General features: G+C 37.3%; 1 protein-coding gene across 1 annotated transcript in view; it reads right to left on the bottom strand.

Moving 5' to 3' along the window:
• The window catches only part of LOC150091114 (propionyl-CoA carboxylase alpha chain, mitochondrial-like), a 1,103,107-nt gene that overhangs the window by 183,680 nt on the left and 901,119 nt on the right, over positions 1-18,308 (bottom strand). The window contains exon 17 of the mRNA XM_090381963.1: positions 6,374-6,484. Coding sequence (XP_090238089.1) covers positions 6,374-6,484 — 111 coding nt within the window. The remainder of the gene's footprint in view (positions 1-6,373; positions 6,485-18,308) is intronic.

Here is an 18,308-nt window from a genome sequence, read left to right as displayed (position 1 = left end):
TGTATACCTGCGTGTACACCAATGCTAGGAGTTTGGTAAATAAATTTGATGAATTTGAGGTATTGCTCAAAACATCAAAGGCAGATATTGTTGGGATATCAGAGACGTGGTGTCACACAGATATAAGTAATGCGGAACTGGAATTTGGGGAATACAATGTGTATAGAAAGGATAGACAGGACAGGAGGGGAGGAGGGGTTATGCTATTAATTAAGAAACACATAAAGTCCAAGGAAGTGAAGCCAGTCGACATCGATGGACAGGGCAGTGCCGAATCAGTTTGGTGTGACATAAGCATAGGGAAATCAAAATTGAGAGTAGGAGTGTGCTATAGGCCTAATGACTCTGATGAGTATAATAAGATATTGTACAGGGAAATAGAGTGGGCCAGTAAATCAGAGAGTCTTATAATGGGGGATTTTAATTTCCCAGATATTGACTGGAATTTGTGGGTTGGTCACTCGCACACTAGCAAGGCTTTTGTGGATTTATTGGATGATTGTTTTCTACACCAGCATGTTCGTGAGGCAACAAGAGGGAGCAATACTCTTGATCTGATTATCAGTAGTGACTCTTCATGCATTAAGAACCTGCAGATAAATGAACCACTAGGTGGCAGTGATCACAGTGTGTTGAAGTGGGATTTACTCAAGGAGGTAACTACCATCAGAGGTAAAGGGAAGGGTTTTTGTTTTCGTAAAGGCGACTATGATGGTCTGAGACAGTATTTAAATTCTATACAGTGGGACCAACTGATGATGTTACCAACAGCAAACTCAAAATGGGAAGCATTCAAGGAACTAATCTTGGAGGCTACCAGGCTTTACATACCAACTAAGAAATATTGTTCAAGGTTTAGGCCTAAATGGTTGTCAGATGAACTAATGAGACATGTGGCAGAGAAGAAAAATGCATGGGATACATATAAATTAATGGGTGACATGGAAGCCTATGATAGATATAAGTTGGTCTGTAACCAAGTCACAAAGGAGATTAGGCAGGCAAAGGCAGACTACGAAAAATCCTTGGCAAAGGATGCAAAGAAAATCAGAAAAGAGTTCTTTACATACTTGAACTCGAGAAGGAAAGGGATGAATCAGATTGGTCCACTGGATATTGATGGTTCAACAGTTGAGGATCCTGCTCAGGTGGCTAACAATCTAAACGAGTATTTTGCATCTACATTCACGCATGAGGAGTTATTCAGGAAGGAGAATGATGTAGGTAAAGTAAACATTGGCAGTGAGCTGGATGATTTTGTAATAACTGAGAGGAAAGTGGAGGAGAGATTGTTGAGGATAAACATAAAAAAGGCACCTGGGGTGGATGGGATCTATCCAGTTATATTAAAGGAGGCAGCAAAGGAAGTATGCAAACCCCTAGCCATAATTATGAGAGCTTCTTTGGACTCAGGGGAGGTACCCATAGACTGGAGATGTGCAAATGTAACCCCAATTCACAAAGGAGGATCAAAGGCTGACACAAGTAATTATAGACCTGTTAGTTTAACTTCTGTTCCAGGTAAATTAATGGAGGCACTGGTTAAAGAAGCACTGCAGGATCATCTAGACAAGAATTCAGTTATAGCTCAGACGCAGCATGGTTTTGTTAAGGGCAGGTCTTGCCTGACCAATTTGATTGGATACTATGATGTAGTCACAAAAGAACTGGATGCAGGGAATAACTTTGATATTATATATTTGGATCTTAGAAAGGCTTTTGATACTGTTGCACATGGAAGACTGCTGCACAAATTGGAGCAGTGTGGCATTGGAGGCAAATTGCTGCTATGGATAAGGGGATGGTTGAGTGGCAGAAGACAGAGAGTGGTAATCAATGGACACTGCTCAACGTGGACTAATGTTATTAGTGGAGTTCCTCAAGGTTCAGTGTTGGGTCCGTTGTTGTTTTCGGTGTTTATGAATGATATTGATGATGGGATATCAAGTTTAATGTCCAAGTTTGCAGATGATACACAGGTTGGCAGGGTCATCAAGGACACTACTGACGCTATGCTGCTGCAACAGGATCTGGAAAGGTTGAACAGATGGGCTGAGAGGTGGCAAATGAAGTTTAACATTGACAAATGTAAAGTACTGCATATGGGAAACAGTAACCCCAGAGCAATGTATCAACTCTGCGGTACCACACTGACAGTGGTGGAGAATGAAAAGGACCTGGGGGTAATTGTGCAGGGAGATATGAAGTTCTCTGAGCAGTGCAGACGAGCTGCAAGAGTAGCTCATGGTGTCTTGTCAATGATATACAGGAATTTTTCTAGCAGGGATAAGGAGGTGATTATTCCCTTGTATAAGGCAATGGTTAGGCCACATCTTGAGTACTGTATACAGGTCTGGAGGCCTCATTTCAAGAAGGATGTAGAGCTGCTGGAACGGGTACAGAGAAGGGCAACAAGATTAGTAAATGGAACAAAGGGTTGCTCTTACGAAGAAAGGCTTAAGTTTTGCAAATTACAGAGTCTGGAGACTAGGCACCGGCGAGGTGATCTGATAGAGGTGTATAAGGCCTTGAATGGTTTGAGCATGCTCAATGCCAATGGGATTCTTCATCTTTCTCAGAATAATCACCTCAGAGGGCATAAATTCAAATTGAGGAAGGACGGATGTCGGATAGATGTGCGGAAATTTGCCTTTGGCCAGCGGGTGGTTGGTTGGTGGAACCGACTTCCATCACTTGTTGTTGAAGTTGATAGCCTAAACAAATTTAAAGCTCAACTGGACAGGTATTTCGAACGAACGGAGGGGTGAAATGGGAGAGGGTTTTTTTTTTTTTTTTTTTTTTTGGGCTGATGCTGAATAAGCTTGCTTTCTTGCATCGTATGCCTCTACTAATGCTAATGCTAATGCTAACACACTCCTACTCTTATTTTTGCTTTCGCAGTTGATGAGATGACTCTCATCAACCGGTGCAATACCACTGCTTTGCTTATTGGAGGCTTGAAGTGGTGGAACCCATGTTTAGTCTCCAGAGCTAAGTTCCGGCTAAACCGTTCCCCATCTTTTCCATCATGCAGTATGACTGATGACTTTTGAGGTTATGATGAACGTCAAGGTGAGATCCAATCTTCCTTACATTTTGAGGGTAAAGCTCTAAAATGGTGTTCACAGGCCAGCTGCTAGTTAGTACGTCGGACTGAACCAATTGGTATCTCTTTAGGAGGCTTCCGGATCAACCAGTGTATAATCTTGCTACCTCTAATCTGCCAGATAGTGAACTGGAGGGACTCCGAGTAGTGTGTATGCAGGGGGGGGGGCATTGTCGAGGCCACATTATTTCAAATATCTGGGTATATTCTTACTATGTGTATGCCGTATCCAAAAATTTCATTACTTCATACAGCATGTCCCATCCATTTTTTCTTACTATTGAATACACCATGAATTGTGAAATTAATAAAGTAAGCTTATCTGTGAAAAGATCTAAACCTCCCAAACTTCCTAGTTTGTTTCACAAATATACATGGTCTCAATTCTAATCTGAATGATGTCCATTACCACTTGCAGTCTGCCAAACCCCATGTACTTTTTCTGACAGAATCTCAGTTACCAGTTGATTCAACTACTGCTCATCTCAGTTGCCCAAATTATTCGCTGTATGATTCTTTTCGTCTCAAAGGTGGTACGTGTGCAAATGTCCATTCCGATATTCCCTGTCAGAGACTTGGTAATTTGGAATCTCCTCTTTTCGATCTTCTCTGGCTTAAAACCTCTCTACAACATTCTGTTACATTCATCTGTTCCCTCTATCATTCTCTCAACTTCCCTAATCACTCAGAACTCTGATTTCCTTTCATTGAAACTTGACTTTGTCCAGTCCAACTTTCGTAACAGTAAGGTAATTTTGCTCGGTGATTTCAATATTCACAACTCCAACTGGCTTCTGTTTTCTAGTCATAAGACCCAGATGTTAGAGATGCTGAGGCTTTTGCAATTACTAATGACCTCGCACAGATTGTTCATTTACCTACCAGAATACCGGACAATCCTAACCATACAGCCAATATGCTTCATTCTTTTCTCACAAACAACCCTTCTAAGTACACAATTGAGGTGAGTGGTCCTCTAGGCACCTCAGATCACATCTTGGTGATGGACTCTTCTCCAATGGAGCATTTCTCTCTAATCCATTCCCAACCTCGTACTGTTTGGAATGCAAAATGGGATGATCTGCGCGATTCCTTTTTTTCTTTTCCTTGGTCGGATTACTGTTTCAAAACATCTGATATCAACATTTGTCCAGATCGTGTTAGTGAAATTATTCTTGTATGGAGGGAATTATTCCACATTCCACCTTAAAATCTAATCCTTTATCTAAACCTTGGTTTTTCAATGAATGTGCTATGGCTGTTCAAGGGTGTCGCATATCCAAATTGGCTTGTATCCAAAACGCCATGTAAATTTTCTGTTTACACCAAAGCTCGCAATAATTGTAAAGCAGTTATTAATCAGTCCAAAGAAGATTTCAAACAGGCTAAAAGTAGAAAACTTGCTTCTTGCTTCATCATAACTGAGCATTCTGGTCATTTGCCAAACTATTGGCCACAACTTTTGCCCATCCCTGTTCCCAGATCTGTCTAAACCAGATGGTTTTATCGCTACTCCAGCCAAGGAAAAAGCTGACCTGCCAGCATCCTATTTTGTTTCCAACTTGTGTATTAATGATCTTGGTAAACCACCTCCCACCATTCCTAGTACGTTCCATTCAATGTTTCCTGTGGTCTTTCATCAAAAGGTTGTGAGAAGAATTTTGAACAATCTTGATGCTAAGAAAGCTCCCGGTCCTGATAGTATTTCTCCTCTTGTTCTCAAAACATGTGCTACTGAACTTATTCCTGTTTTGTGTCGCCTTTTTTCACTTTTTATTCCAAAGGTGTTTTTCCTTCTGCTTGGAAATTTGATAATATATACAACCAGTTCCTAAAAAGGAAGAACTCCACTGCTCTTTCCCCCAGTTTTCTATAAAATCTCATGTAAACAAAAAAACCTAAGAACTATTATAAAACTAAAAACTAAGTTATTAATGTATTTAAACCTGTCACCTTTACTTTTCTTCTTTTGAACTTCAAAAATAATAATAATAAAAAAAAAATAATAATAAATAAATAAAATTGGCTTCTGACGATACATAAATTCCCCCTCCCCCTGTTTACATGATATTTTATAGATGACAACCGGGGGAAAGAGCATTGCACTTCTTCCTTTGGGCAGAATTTTAGTTATCAATGTAGTTAAACCTTTCACCTTTACCTTTCTTCTTTTCAACTTCAATGATAAAATATGGATTCAGAGGTGAGTGCTGAACAAATTAAGCCTTCGCTATAAATTAACTATGTATAACTCCACAATACAAGGGATGCCTGATGGTGTGCTATAGTATAGACTAAGGTAAATTTTTGGTTAAAGCCTCAAACTATGTGGAAGTTTCACTAGTGAACGGTTTAGTGCCATTACATCATGTTTGTAATCAGTGAACTACCAAAGTGGATAAACTGGAATTGTTCTAATTATATCTCATACTGTGAAAACCTTCATAATGAATTGCCATGATATTGCACTACCTCAATGATGCAATGTCACTAAACCGTTCACTAGTGAAAATTTGTAGTTTGAGGCTTTAGCTAAAAAATTACCTTAGTCTATACTATTATACACCATCTATTGCTTCATAACTGGGTTGTCACCATTGCAACATCAGGGTACTTAACCACCCATCCACCCACCCACTGAAGAGAGGCCAAAGAGCCTTGAAACAGTGCCGCCTGGGTGGTGGTATTCACTGAGAATAAGTAACATTAGTCTTCTCCATTGGTGAAGCATTACTTATTCGAGGTAGTGCAATATCATGGCAACTCATTGTGATGGTTTTCACAATATGAGATATAATTAAAACAATGCCAGTTTATCCACTTTGGTAGTTCACTACGTACAAACACAATGCAATGGCACTAACCAGTGTGCTAGAGATGTAGTTTGAGGCTTTAGCCAAACAATTGCCTGTCAATTATTTATAGCACGTATTACAAACAAACAGCATTTCTTGTAGAAAGTCTGTTTGTTTGTAATGAGAGAGAGAGAGAGAGAGAGAGAGAGAGAGAGGAAAATCAACAAGACATCATTGCATCTGAATAATCAGATTAAACTTATTTTATAAAATAAATGTCTGCTCTATTATGCAGCATACTGAATGCTTACTTACAGTAAATTGTAAGTAAAACTGAAAATTCCCAATGCAAATTTAAGCTTAGAGTACCCAGCTAGTTATAATATAATCAGAAGAGCCGCTATAAGCTAGGGGCTCTTCTAAATGAGATAATTAAAAGATAAACATAAATGAAATAATACAGTTTAAGCACCTTGAAATCCATTTGGGTAAACTTCATGAAGATATTTGGTACTGATATCACCATTACGAAATCTCTCTTCGGTAATTATATCTCTCAACAATGGAATGTTATGAGCTACACCTAAAACAAGTAATATAAAAAAAATTTTTTTAAAGTCAATTCCTACTTAGGTCAACAAAGAAAAATTTTATTTTAGTTACTTTTTATTAGTGGCCCTGATGATGGAGTAAGGCTTCTTACAACAGGGGAGTGACCGGTACCCTGAGGGGCACGCTAGCGACATAATTATTTTACTACCCTATGCCATTCACCTTCTCGACACGTAGCTCAATCTTAAGGTTAGGTAGGAGAAGTGACCAACAATTGATGACAAAGATTTTAAGGAGAGAAATCGGAATTAAACCCAAAGCATAAAATTTCTTCAATTTTATTTTTTGAGAAAAATCCTACATTCTAACCACTAAGCCACAACTGCTAACTCACTCTCGAAAATCATTTGGATAAAATGTCTACTTAAAGCAAAAATTTCAAAAATTTATCAAAAAATTATTCATTTTCGCAAGAATTGAACTCGCATTCTTCACCTTCATGTGAAAAATACTGAAATCCTTGCATTTTACCGATTGAGCTACTGCCTGTTGATTTCAATTTTATTCCTAAATTTATATCCTGCTAAATATCTTATATAAGAGAAATTTTTTTCTCCCATATAAAACTAAAATTAATTAATTAAATTTAATTAATGAATTAATATTTGAAAAAACTGTATTAACATCAAGTGTCATCCACTACAAGTTTAAAAAAATGTATTTGAACTTGAGTGGATGAATAAAAAGTATTTTATTAACGATTGAAAATTTGAACAAGATATATAAATATATATAGGGAGAGTGTGAACTAATAGTAGGAATTGAATTAAAGTGAAAAATTTCAACAAATTCTGAAATCTTCTGAGTTTTATATAATTAAGATTTATATGCTAAAAAAATTTGTACACTAGATGATATTAATCAAATGATAGATCATTTATTTGACATTCATGCACACATATGCAATCATTCTTCACGTCACAATATACTTTGCATAAGTAAATCCACAACTCCATTAGTGGAAAAATCCATATACTCCATCAGTATGTAAAAAAAAACATTTATGAAGCTGAATTTTAATTAAAATACAGGTAGTTCCCGAATTTACAAGCTAATTTGTTCCTAGCGTGCGCTCGTAAAGCAGGAATTATATCCCATAGACATAATGTTAAAAATAAGGGTTACGTTCTCAACAATGAAATTAGTTAGATAATTAGTTTATGTTTAAACAATGATTGATTTATCCAAAGAAATTAAAATGTAGCCTGTAAAATCAAGCAAATTATAATAATAAAGAAATTATTTACGACTTACAAATTTTAAAGAATGGTTATTCTTCATCATTGTCTAGATGCACACTCGTTGTTCACTTATTATTGGGTCGCCACTCGTTGGTTTGTTGCACGAGTCGTCTTCTTCAGAAATGCTTCAAGAGGCATTTGTTTCCAAGATAATCTTCTATTTTCTTTATAAGGTTGTGGTTTGTGGAATAGACTTCCATCACTTGTTGTTGAAGTTGATAGCCTAAACAAATTTAAGGCTCAGCTGGACAAGTATTTCGAACGAACGGAGGGGTGAAATGGGAGTAGTGGTTGTGTGTTTTTTTTTTTTTTTTTGGCTGATGCTGAATAAGCTTGCTTTCTTGCATCATATGCCTCTACTAATGCTAATAAATTTCAATAGATGCATAAGCATTTTTTAATGGAATGCACAAATTGCAACTAACATGATTTGTGTGGAGTAACAAGTTTACGAAGTTTAAAAAAAAAAAAAGAAAAAGGAATTATAGAAGATTCTGAAAATTTATTTATGTTTTTTATACGATTGAAGATTTCAGTAAAGGGGGAAACACATTTCACATAATAATGTAAAAAACCATACAATTCCAGCTATCAGTATTTTCGGAAATGCAATAACATCAAGTTTACTACCCGTTTATAATTGCTTGCAGTAACAGAAAAGCCCAATAAATGGGAAAGTGCAAATCGTTTTTATTGCTTTATGGTCGTGACTTCCAGAAATGTGCTTTAGAAAAATGTCACAAAGACGTTCAAATTGGTTCTTATAACAGAACATATGATGACGATGAAAGTGTAGTGCATTTTAGTGATTTGAATTGGTAACTAATACAATTTGCACTATAAAAACAACCTTTTAGAGAGTTATATAGCAAAAATTTCAACTTCAGAGGTCGTGAAACAAATTACCAAAAAACAAAGTGTTACTAGGTTCACATTATGATATTTTCATGATACGATGGTGTCTCTGGAATGGATTAATATCGTAAAGCTGGGTACACTGTATTGTATAGCTACGCCCATGGTTTGAAATGTGGTATTTATGAATGTTCTTATTTTCAATTCTGTTGATACTCGATACTTTGGAAAAAAAAAAAAAAAAAAAAAAATCGTAAAGCGAGAACTGCCTGTAATATTATTTGAGAAATTCTTGAGGTGGGGGGGGGGGAGAAAAAGTAAAGAGTAGAATTGATAAACAGAAAAACAATATTTAGGGTTAATGAGAGAGAGAGAGATATTAGATTTGATGATTTCTTGATTCTCTGAATAACAAAAGAAATGGCTTTCTCTAATTTCAACAAAAGTCAAGTTCCTTGTACAGGGATTGGCCAGGTGAGTTGCAGTCTACAAAGCCAATGTGAGAGAGGATTTTAATTTCATTTGATCTTTTATGGTGCAGTGGTGACTTCAGCCATAGTGTATCAAGTCCAAAAGTAACAATGCAAAGTGATATAAAGTAAAGTTACTTTATAATACAACCGGACCTCTATATAACGAAATCAAACGTTCTCTTGAAAAAATTCATTAAACAGAAATTTCATTATAAAGAAATGAAACATTCAGAAGCGGTAATGAATAAATTTTCTAACATTTGAAAACAATTAATTTATTAATACATACATATTAAGAAATGACTACTTACATGATTTTCACAATATATCAGTAGACTTTTAAGCATTATGTCTCATAATATTTGGTAATTTTTTGTTCTACATTAGATTTTACTGTACATCGTTCATAAAAATGTTCGCATTTATTTAAACCCTCAAATATATTTTCTGGCACATTTTCGTCACACTGAATTCCTTGACACAAAGTTTCAAATGCTGCCACACATTTCACGTTTGGAAGGTTTCATATTGCCCTTATTGCCTTCATTTTCATCCAACTCACTGTCGATATTGTTACTAGTTCTTTGAATATGCTCCAAAATGTTGGAGTCACTTGGATATTCAGCAACTATGATATCATTATCCACTCCTAAATATTCGTCAAGAACAATTTCTCCACTGATCAAACCTCTCGCTTGGAGTTCTTCCCAAGACTGCTCAATATCTTGTAGTAGTTCATCTCTCTCATCACTGCTAATTCATGTTTTAGCAAAACCTGCTTTTGCATAACAATTCTTAATCGTTGTTACCGTCACATCTTGACTTCACACTTTCACCAACCTCTGATATGCACATTTGAAAATCTATATCTTGCACTGCTTCTATTAGAATGAGCAGCAGAAAACAAGTTGAAAAACAAGATGCAGGGGATTTCAGAGACTGCCGGGAGTCATTGTGGTACAAGTAAACATATTGGTTGTGTTAGGGTAGCTAACAATAGGAACAGGTGAGGTATACTTGGGTGTTCACCAATGCTAGGAGTTTAGTAAATAAATTTGATGAATTTGAGGTGTTGGTCAAAACATCAAAGGCTGATATTGTTGGGATATCAGAGATGTGGAGTCACACAGATATAAGGAATGCAGAACTGGAATTTGGGGAGTACAATGTGTACAAGAAGGATAGAAAGGATAGGAAGGGAGTAGGGGTTATGGTATTAGTTAAAAAACATATAAAATCCAAGGAGGTACAGCCAGTCGACATTGCTGGACAGTGCAGTGTCGAGTCAGTTTGGCGTGACATAAGCACTGGGAAATCAAAATTGAGAGTAGGAGTGTGTTATAGGCATAATGACTCTGATGAGTATAATAAGAAACTGTACGGGGAAATAGAGTGGGCCAGTAAATCAGAGTGTCTTATAATGGGAGATTTTAATTTTCCAGATATTGACTGGAATTTGGGGACTGGTCACTCACACATTAGCAAGGCTTTTGTGGATTTATTGGATTATTGTTTTCTACATCAGCATGTTTGAGAGGCAACTAGAGGGAGTAATACTCTTGATCTGATTATCAGTAGTGATTCTTCATGCATTAAGAATCTGCAGATAAAGGAACCACTAGGTGGCAGTGATCATAGTGTGCTGAAGTGGGATTTACTGAAAGAGGTGACTACCATCAAGGGTAAAGGGAAGGGTTTTTGCTTCCGTAAAGGCAACTACGGAGGTCTGAGACAGTATTTAAATTCTATACGGTGGGACCAACTGATGATGTTACAACAGCAAACTCAAAATGGGAAGCATTCAAAGAATTAATCTTGGAATGCTACTAGGCTTTACATACCAACTAAGAAATATTGTTCAAGATTTAGGCCTAAATTGATGTCAGACGAACTAATGAGACGTGTTGCAGAGAAGAAAAATGCATGGGATACATATAAATTAATGGGTGACGTGGAAGCCTATGATAGATATAAGCTGGTTTGTAACCAAGTCACAAAGGATGCAAAGAAAAACAGCAAAGAGTTCTTTACCTATGTAAACTCTGTATTTGTAAAATAAGATGAGAAGTATACCTCAATATAGTAAGTAGAATACACCTAAGAATCATGGCTTAACAAAATGTGCAACTTATGCTACGAGTGCAGACATTTTGGAACAGGACATGATATAGCCAAGGGAGATGTCTTTGTGTATATTCAGTGCAAGAATGAATAAATTATATGCCAACTCAGCATTCCGATGAATTAAAATTACTGATGATGTTAACAACAGCAAATTATAAATGGGAGGCATTCAGGGAAGTAATCCAAGAAACCACTAGACTTTTCATACAAAAAAACTAAGAAAAAAAAAGAGTTCAAGGCTCAGACCCAAATGGAAGCTAGATGTACTATTGAGACATATTGCAGAAAGTAAAGTGCAAGTGATGCATATAAATTATTGGGTGATACAGAAGCCTGTGGTATATATATACATAAGTCTGTAATCAAGATACAAAGACATTCAGCAAGCCAAGCCAGATTGTTAGATGTCTCTGGCAAAGAAAAAGCAGAAAAGACTTCTATGCTTATAGTATTATAGAATGAAAGGATTGAATCACACTGGACCACTTGATGTCAACGGGTTAACAGTTTATGACCCTGCTTAGATTTCTGATAAATTGAACACATATTTTGCATCTACATTGACACATGAGGAATTTTTTGGGAAGAGGAGATGCCAGAAGTTTATCAAACTCTAAAGTGGAGCTAAATGACTTTGTAATAGCTAAAAGGAAAGTGCAAGAGGTTGAAGGAAACTGGATGAAGCTGAACATAATAAAGGTATCTGGAGTGGGTGGAATCAAGTTGGACCTCTATATAACGAATTCGATCATTCCCTTGAAAAAATTCATTAAACAGATATTTATTTATGTAAGAAATATGACCTTTACGACAGTGAAAAATACTGTAAATTCAGAAATATAGTAAAAGATGGGAAATTACTCAGGGGCTCACATCTGGTGAATATGGGCTTGGCAAACCCAGGGTTCTGAGCTGTGATTCCTTTCTACTTCTGACAGTCTCTCTCTCTCTCTCTCTCTCAGGATAACTTGGGAATTTTTTTTTTTTGGATCATTAGCCATATTGTGAAAGGAAGCCTCAGGCTTCCTTGCACCATATGGCTAATAATAATAATAATAAAACAGAAATAAGTGGGAATGAATAAATTTTCTAACATTTTAAAACAATTAATTTATTAATACATACATATTAAGAAATGACTACTTACATGATGTGCACAATATATTAGCACACTTTTAAGAATTATGTAAAATATTTGGTTATTTTTTGTTGTTCACTGGATTCTACAATAAAAATGTTTGCATTTGTTTAAACACCCAAATATAGTTTCTGTTACATCTTCCCGCTGAAAGCCTCAATGCAAAGTTTCAAATGCTGCCAACATTTCTTGTTTGGAAAGTTTAATATTGCTATTGCCTTCATTCCCTTTCTTGCCATTATTTTCATCCAATTCATCGTCAATATTGTCACTATTTCTTTAAATATGATCCAAAATGTTGGAGTCACTCGGCTATTCAGCTACTATGACATCATTATTAACTCCTAAAAATTTGTCAAGAACAATTTCTCCACTGATTAAACCTCTCATTTCGAATTATTTCCAAGATTACTCAATGCCTTGTAGTAGATCATCCCTCTAATCGCTGTTATTTAGCATTTTAGCAAAACCATTCTTAATCATTGTTTCCATCTTGACTCCACAATTTTGCAAACTCTGATATGCACATCTGCAAATCTATAACAGAATACATAGGTTGGTCGGTTTCTATTCTCAGTTTTAGTTCCTAAAAAGGGTGACAAATCACTCCCAACCAATTATCGTCCCATTGCAATTACTTCTACTTTTTCTAAAGCAATGGAGAAATCAATTAATCACCAACTCTTAAACTACACAGAAACCTTCCGTCTGATCAACGATCGTCAGTATGCATTCCGTCAGTGTGGATCCGCTGGTGATATTCTGGCTTATGTTACCCATTTATGGACTAATTCAATGGAAAGGTTTGGTGAAACACAAGTAGTTGCTCTTGACATCTCAAACGATTTTGATCGTGTTTGGCATAAAGGTCTTCTAAACAAGCTTCGATCTTATGGTTTGCCAACAGTTTTTAGTAATTGGTTATCCAATTTTCTCTCTGATCGCTCACTGAGGGTGATGGTAGATGGCTCTCTGTCTTCTAACTTCTCCACTAATGCCGGTGTCCCACAAGGTTCAGTTCTTTCCCCCACTCTTTTCCTCTTGTATATTAATGACCTTCTTCCATTGACTGGAAATCCTATCCATAGTTTTGCCGATGATAGCACATTGCATTCCACTTTCCATTTTGAGAAACCTTGTACTGCTCAATCAGCTTCAACTTCTTGAAAATCTGCTACCAATTCCTTAAATGCCGATCTTCAGGTAATTCTCCAGTGGGGCAAAGACAACTTAGTTGATTTCAACCCTTCTAAAACTCAGTCTTGTCTTATATCTCACAAAAAGGATTCTTATGCTCCTAGACTTATCTTTAGTGACACTCCGATTTCTAGGCAAAATGATATATCTCTTTTGGGTATTACCCTGACTTCTAATCTCTCTTGGCACAAGCACATTACAAATATTGCTTCCTCAGCATCTAAAAAACTTGGTTTTCTCTTCGCTCTCAGCATTACTTTTCTTCCAAACAGCTGCTCACTCTGTATAAATCGCAAATCCGTCCTGCCATGGAATATTGTTCCGACATCTGGGGTGGTGCCCCCAAAACCTCTCTCAGGCTTCTTGATCCCATTCAGAAGAGGGCAGTTAGGTTAATTAATGATTCATCTCTAACAGAGACTCTCCACTCGCTGTCTCATAGACATACTGTTTCTGCTGCATTCCTCTTCTACAGATACTTCCATGGGCACTGTTCTTCTGAATTGGCTTCTATAATTCTCGCTCTCTCTCTCTTTCAAAACAGTCCGAACATGTGCCGCCACCAGCCAACATCGATTTACGGTAAAACTTAGAACTCACAGAACCAACTTTTCATCTTCCTTGTATATTCATTCAACTGCCGTTTTCTATAACAACCTTCCTTCATACGTATTTCCTGAAAATTACAGCCTACAGAAGTTGAAGTCCAATGTCAACAAATATCTTCTTTCGTCTTCTCAACCCAAGCACGGTACTAAGTACTATAGGTTCTAATACCTATTGTGTTTGAGGTTTACATAAAAAAAAAAAAAAAAAATTTTTTTTTCAGTAGTAGTAGTAGTGGCATGTGATGCAAGAAAGCAAATGTATGAGCTTATGCAGCATCAGCCAAACAAAAAAAAAAAAAAAAAAAAATCGCACCATTCCTTCCAAATGCCTGTCCAGTTCCTCCTTAAATTTATTTAACCTATCAACTTCCACAACGACAGATGGAAGTTTGTTCCAGCAATTAACCACCTGCTGGCTAATGGCAAATTTCCGCACATCTATTCTACAACTGTCCTTTCTTAATTTGAATTTATGCCCCCTTAGGTTCGAAATCTGAACAAGTGGAAGAATCTCATCAGAATTCAGCGTGCTCAACCCATTCAAGGGCTTATACACCTCAATCAGATCACCACACAGGTGCCTAGTCTCCAGCCACTGCAATTTGCAGAACTTTAGCCTCTCTTGGTAAGAGGATCCCTTCATTCCCCTCACCAACTTTGTTGCCCTTCTCTGTACATGCTCAAGTAAATCTACATCCTTTCTAAAATGAGTCCTCAAGACCTGTACACAGTACTCAAGGTGTGGCCTGACCATTGCCTTATACAAAGGTACAATCACCTCGTTTTCCCTGCTAGCAAAATTCCTATATATCATTGACAAAATCCCATGAACTGCCCTGGCTGCCTGTCTGCATTGCTCAGAAAACTTCATATCTGAAGTTTTCTAGCATCCTCTTTTTGAATGGGGTCCTTAACTTGAGACACAACTGTGCGCAGTCTTCGTCCCGGAAGCTGCACACAGCGTGTCTGATATTTTCTTAATACTCTAGTTATATAATCCGTCAAGCCCGGATAATAGGGAATGTATGCAGTAGATACTGGTATAAAAGATTCATCTCTCCTCTGATTTTCATTAATAAATTTATCTATAATCCTCTGGGGGTAACCACATTTAGTAAGATCCGCCGTGACACGTTCATACTCTGCTTTCCTATCATCGGAGTTACTGCAATGTGATTTCGCTCTATTAATTAGTGTTCTTATCACACTGTTCCTATGATGGCTGGTCAGGGCTGAATTATAATGCGTATATTGCCCTTTACACATCGTTTTTCTAAAGACTTTTGTCTTTAACTGCTGGTCTTCCCTACAGACCAACACATTCAGGAACGGCAGAACTCCTCCATCTTCAACTTCCGATGTAAATTGTATGAATTGGGAGAAGCCATTTAAGATATTCAACACATGATCTTCACTCCCCTTCCGAACAAATGTAAACGTATCATCCACATACCTTTTCCAGGGGCGCATAGGGAGAACACTAGCATTAAATATTCTGGTGTCGAGCTCCTCCATAGCTAGATTTGCTATAATTGCGCTAATGGGGGAGCCCATAGCTGTATCATTAACCTGCTTATATATAATGTTATCAAAAACCATAGTGTTACTTGAGAGGCACAATTCTATACCCTTCCTAATATCTTCTGGATTAAGTTGCGTCCTAGTATTTAGGGTAGTATCCCTCTGTAAAACTATGTTTGCACACCACACTCCATGGTCAATAGGAATACAAGTGAATAACGATTTTACATCAAATGATATCATAATTTCATCCTCTTCTATACGCTGGCTCCTAATAAATCCTTTACTATCCTTGATACTATATTCAGAGAGTCCTACTAGTGGAGACAATAGTTTGGCTAGGAAACCCGAAAGTGCATACGTCGGACTACCTATAAATGAGAGTCCTCCACTAGTAGGACTCTCTGAATATATGGGTCTGAGTGGCACGTCTACTTTGTGGATTTTGGGTAAGCCATAAAACCTTGGCATTTGGCTACCTTTTGGAAAGGGCCATAAATAAACTTCCCGTAGATATAGCTAATGAAGCTCGAGTGAAAATAGCAGCCATCCTTAGTCAAGCTAAGAGTGCTCCTTCCAATCTTAATGTGAAGCAAAAACTAGCACTAAGAAACCTTAAACAAGATGATAGTATTATAATTTTACCCGCGGATAAAGGCAAAGCAACGGTGGTTCTTAATAAAGAAGTATATAAGAATAAAGCGTTGAGCTTATTAGAAGATCAGACAACCTATAAGGTTATCCAGAAGAGTCCACTTCTTAGTTTGGAGCGACAAGTGAACGGAATGTTGCAGAGTTGGCTTAAATCTAATAAGATTTCTAAAGAACAATATTGGACACTACATGCTACAGGTAGCCAAATGCCAAGGTTTTATGGCTTACCCAAAATCCACAAAGTAGACGTGCCACTCAGACCCATAGTCTCATTTATAAGTAGTCCGACGTATGCACTTTCGGGTTTCCTAGCCAAACTATTGTCTCCACTAGTAGGACTCTCTGAATATAGTATCAAGGATAGTAAAGAATTTGTGCACTTTATTAGGAGCCAGCGTATAGAAGAGGATGAAATTATGATATCATTTGATGTAAAATCGTTATTCACTTGTATTCCTATTGACCATGGAGTGTGGTGTGCAAACATAGTTTTACAGAGGGATACTACCCTAAATACTAGGACGCAACTTAATCCAGAAGATATTAGGAAGGGTATAGAATTGTGCCTCTCAAGTAACACTATGGTTTTTGATAACATTATATATAAGCAGGTTAATGGTACAGCTATGGGCTCCCCCATTAGCGCAATTATAGCAAATCTAGCTATGGAGGAGCTCGAGACCAGAATATTTAATGCTAGTGTTCTCCCTATGCGCCCCTGGAAAAGGTATGTGGATGATACGTTTACATTTGTTCGGAAGGGGAGTGAAGATCATGTGTTGAATATCTTAAATGGCTTCTCCCAATTCATACAATTTACATCGGAAGTTGAAGATGGAGGAGTTCTGCCGTTCCTGGATGTGTTGGTCTGTAGGGAAGACCAGCAGTTAAAGACAAAAGTCTTTAGAAAAACGATGTGTAAAGGGCAATATACGCATTATAATTCAGCCCTGACCAGCCATCATAGGAACAGTGTGATAAGAACACTAATTAATAGAGCGAAATCACATTGCAGTAACTCCGATGATAGGAAAGCAGAGTATGAACGTGTCACGGCGGATCTTACTAAATGTGGTTACCCCCAGAGGATTATAGATAAATTTATTAATGAAAATCAGAGGAGAGATGAATCTTTTATACCAGTATCTACTGCATACATTCCCTATTATCCGGGCTTGACGGATTATATAACTAGAGTATTAAGAAAATATCAGACATGCTGTGTGCAGCTTCCGGGACGAAGACTGCGCACAGTTGTGTCTCAAGTTAAGGACCCCATTCAAAAAGAGGATGCTAGTGGGGTCGTATATAATATTAGATGCCCGGATTGTGGGGAATGTTATGTAGGGGAGACAAAACGTCGTCTCAAAGATCGTCTGGGGGAACACAAAAAAGCAATAAGAAATGCGGAATATGACAAGTCCGCCGTGGCCGAACATTTTTGGGAGAAGCAGCACCAGATCTCCCCAGACGATGCCACTATCACCGATTGGGCGCATAGGTTTTGGGACCGTAAGTGGCTCGAGAGTTTGCGGATCAGCTCTACAACCAACATTAATAGGGATAGGGGTGTACGGATTGACCCCCTTTTAGAGACTATTATCCTAAAAAAGGATGAACGGGTCCGTACGACTTCCGTTCGAGCCACTTCCGGTTCCACAATGCAAGAGAGCGGAACACGTGAGAATGGAAACATGTGATGCCTACCATTACCCTGCTGATATTTAAAGGTGTACTGAATAATAGAGAGTACTGCTGAAGAAGAAGGCTGGAGCCTTTGAAAGCTACGGGATTTTATCGCTTTTAACTTAGTATATTTTAATGCATTTTAATCTTGTGTTTTAATACTTTTAATATTGTAATACGTATATTAATTTTGTAAATACAGGTTATTGTAAATATAGTTATCAAGATTTGTTTTGTTTTATTTTATTTTAATTTCATTTTACTCCATGAAAGGTTGGTGGAAAAAACGCTAAGAACG

The sequence above is a fragment of the Mastigoproctus giganteus genome, chromosome 1 (assembly GCF_048544385.1).
Source record: "Mastigoproctus giganteus isolate SK-2022 chromosome 1, ASM4854438v1, whole genome shotgun sequence".
In the NCBI taxonomy this organism is placed as follows: Eukaryota; Metazoa; Arthropoda; class Arachnida; order Uropygi; family Thelyphonidae; genus Mastigoproctus; species Mastigoproctus giganteus.
This window is presented reverse-complemented; position numbering and strand designations above follow the sequence as displayed.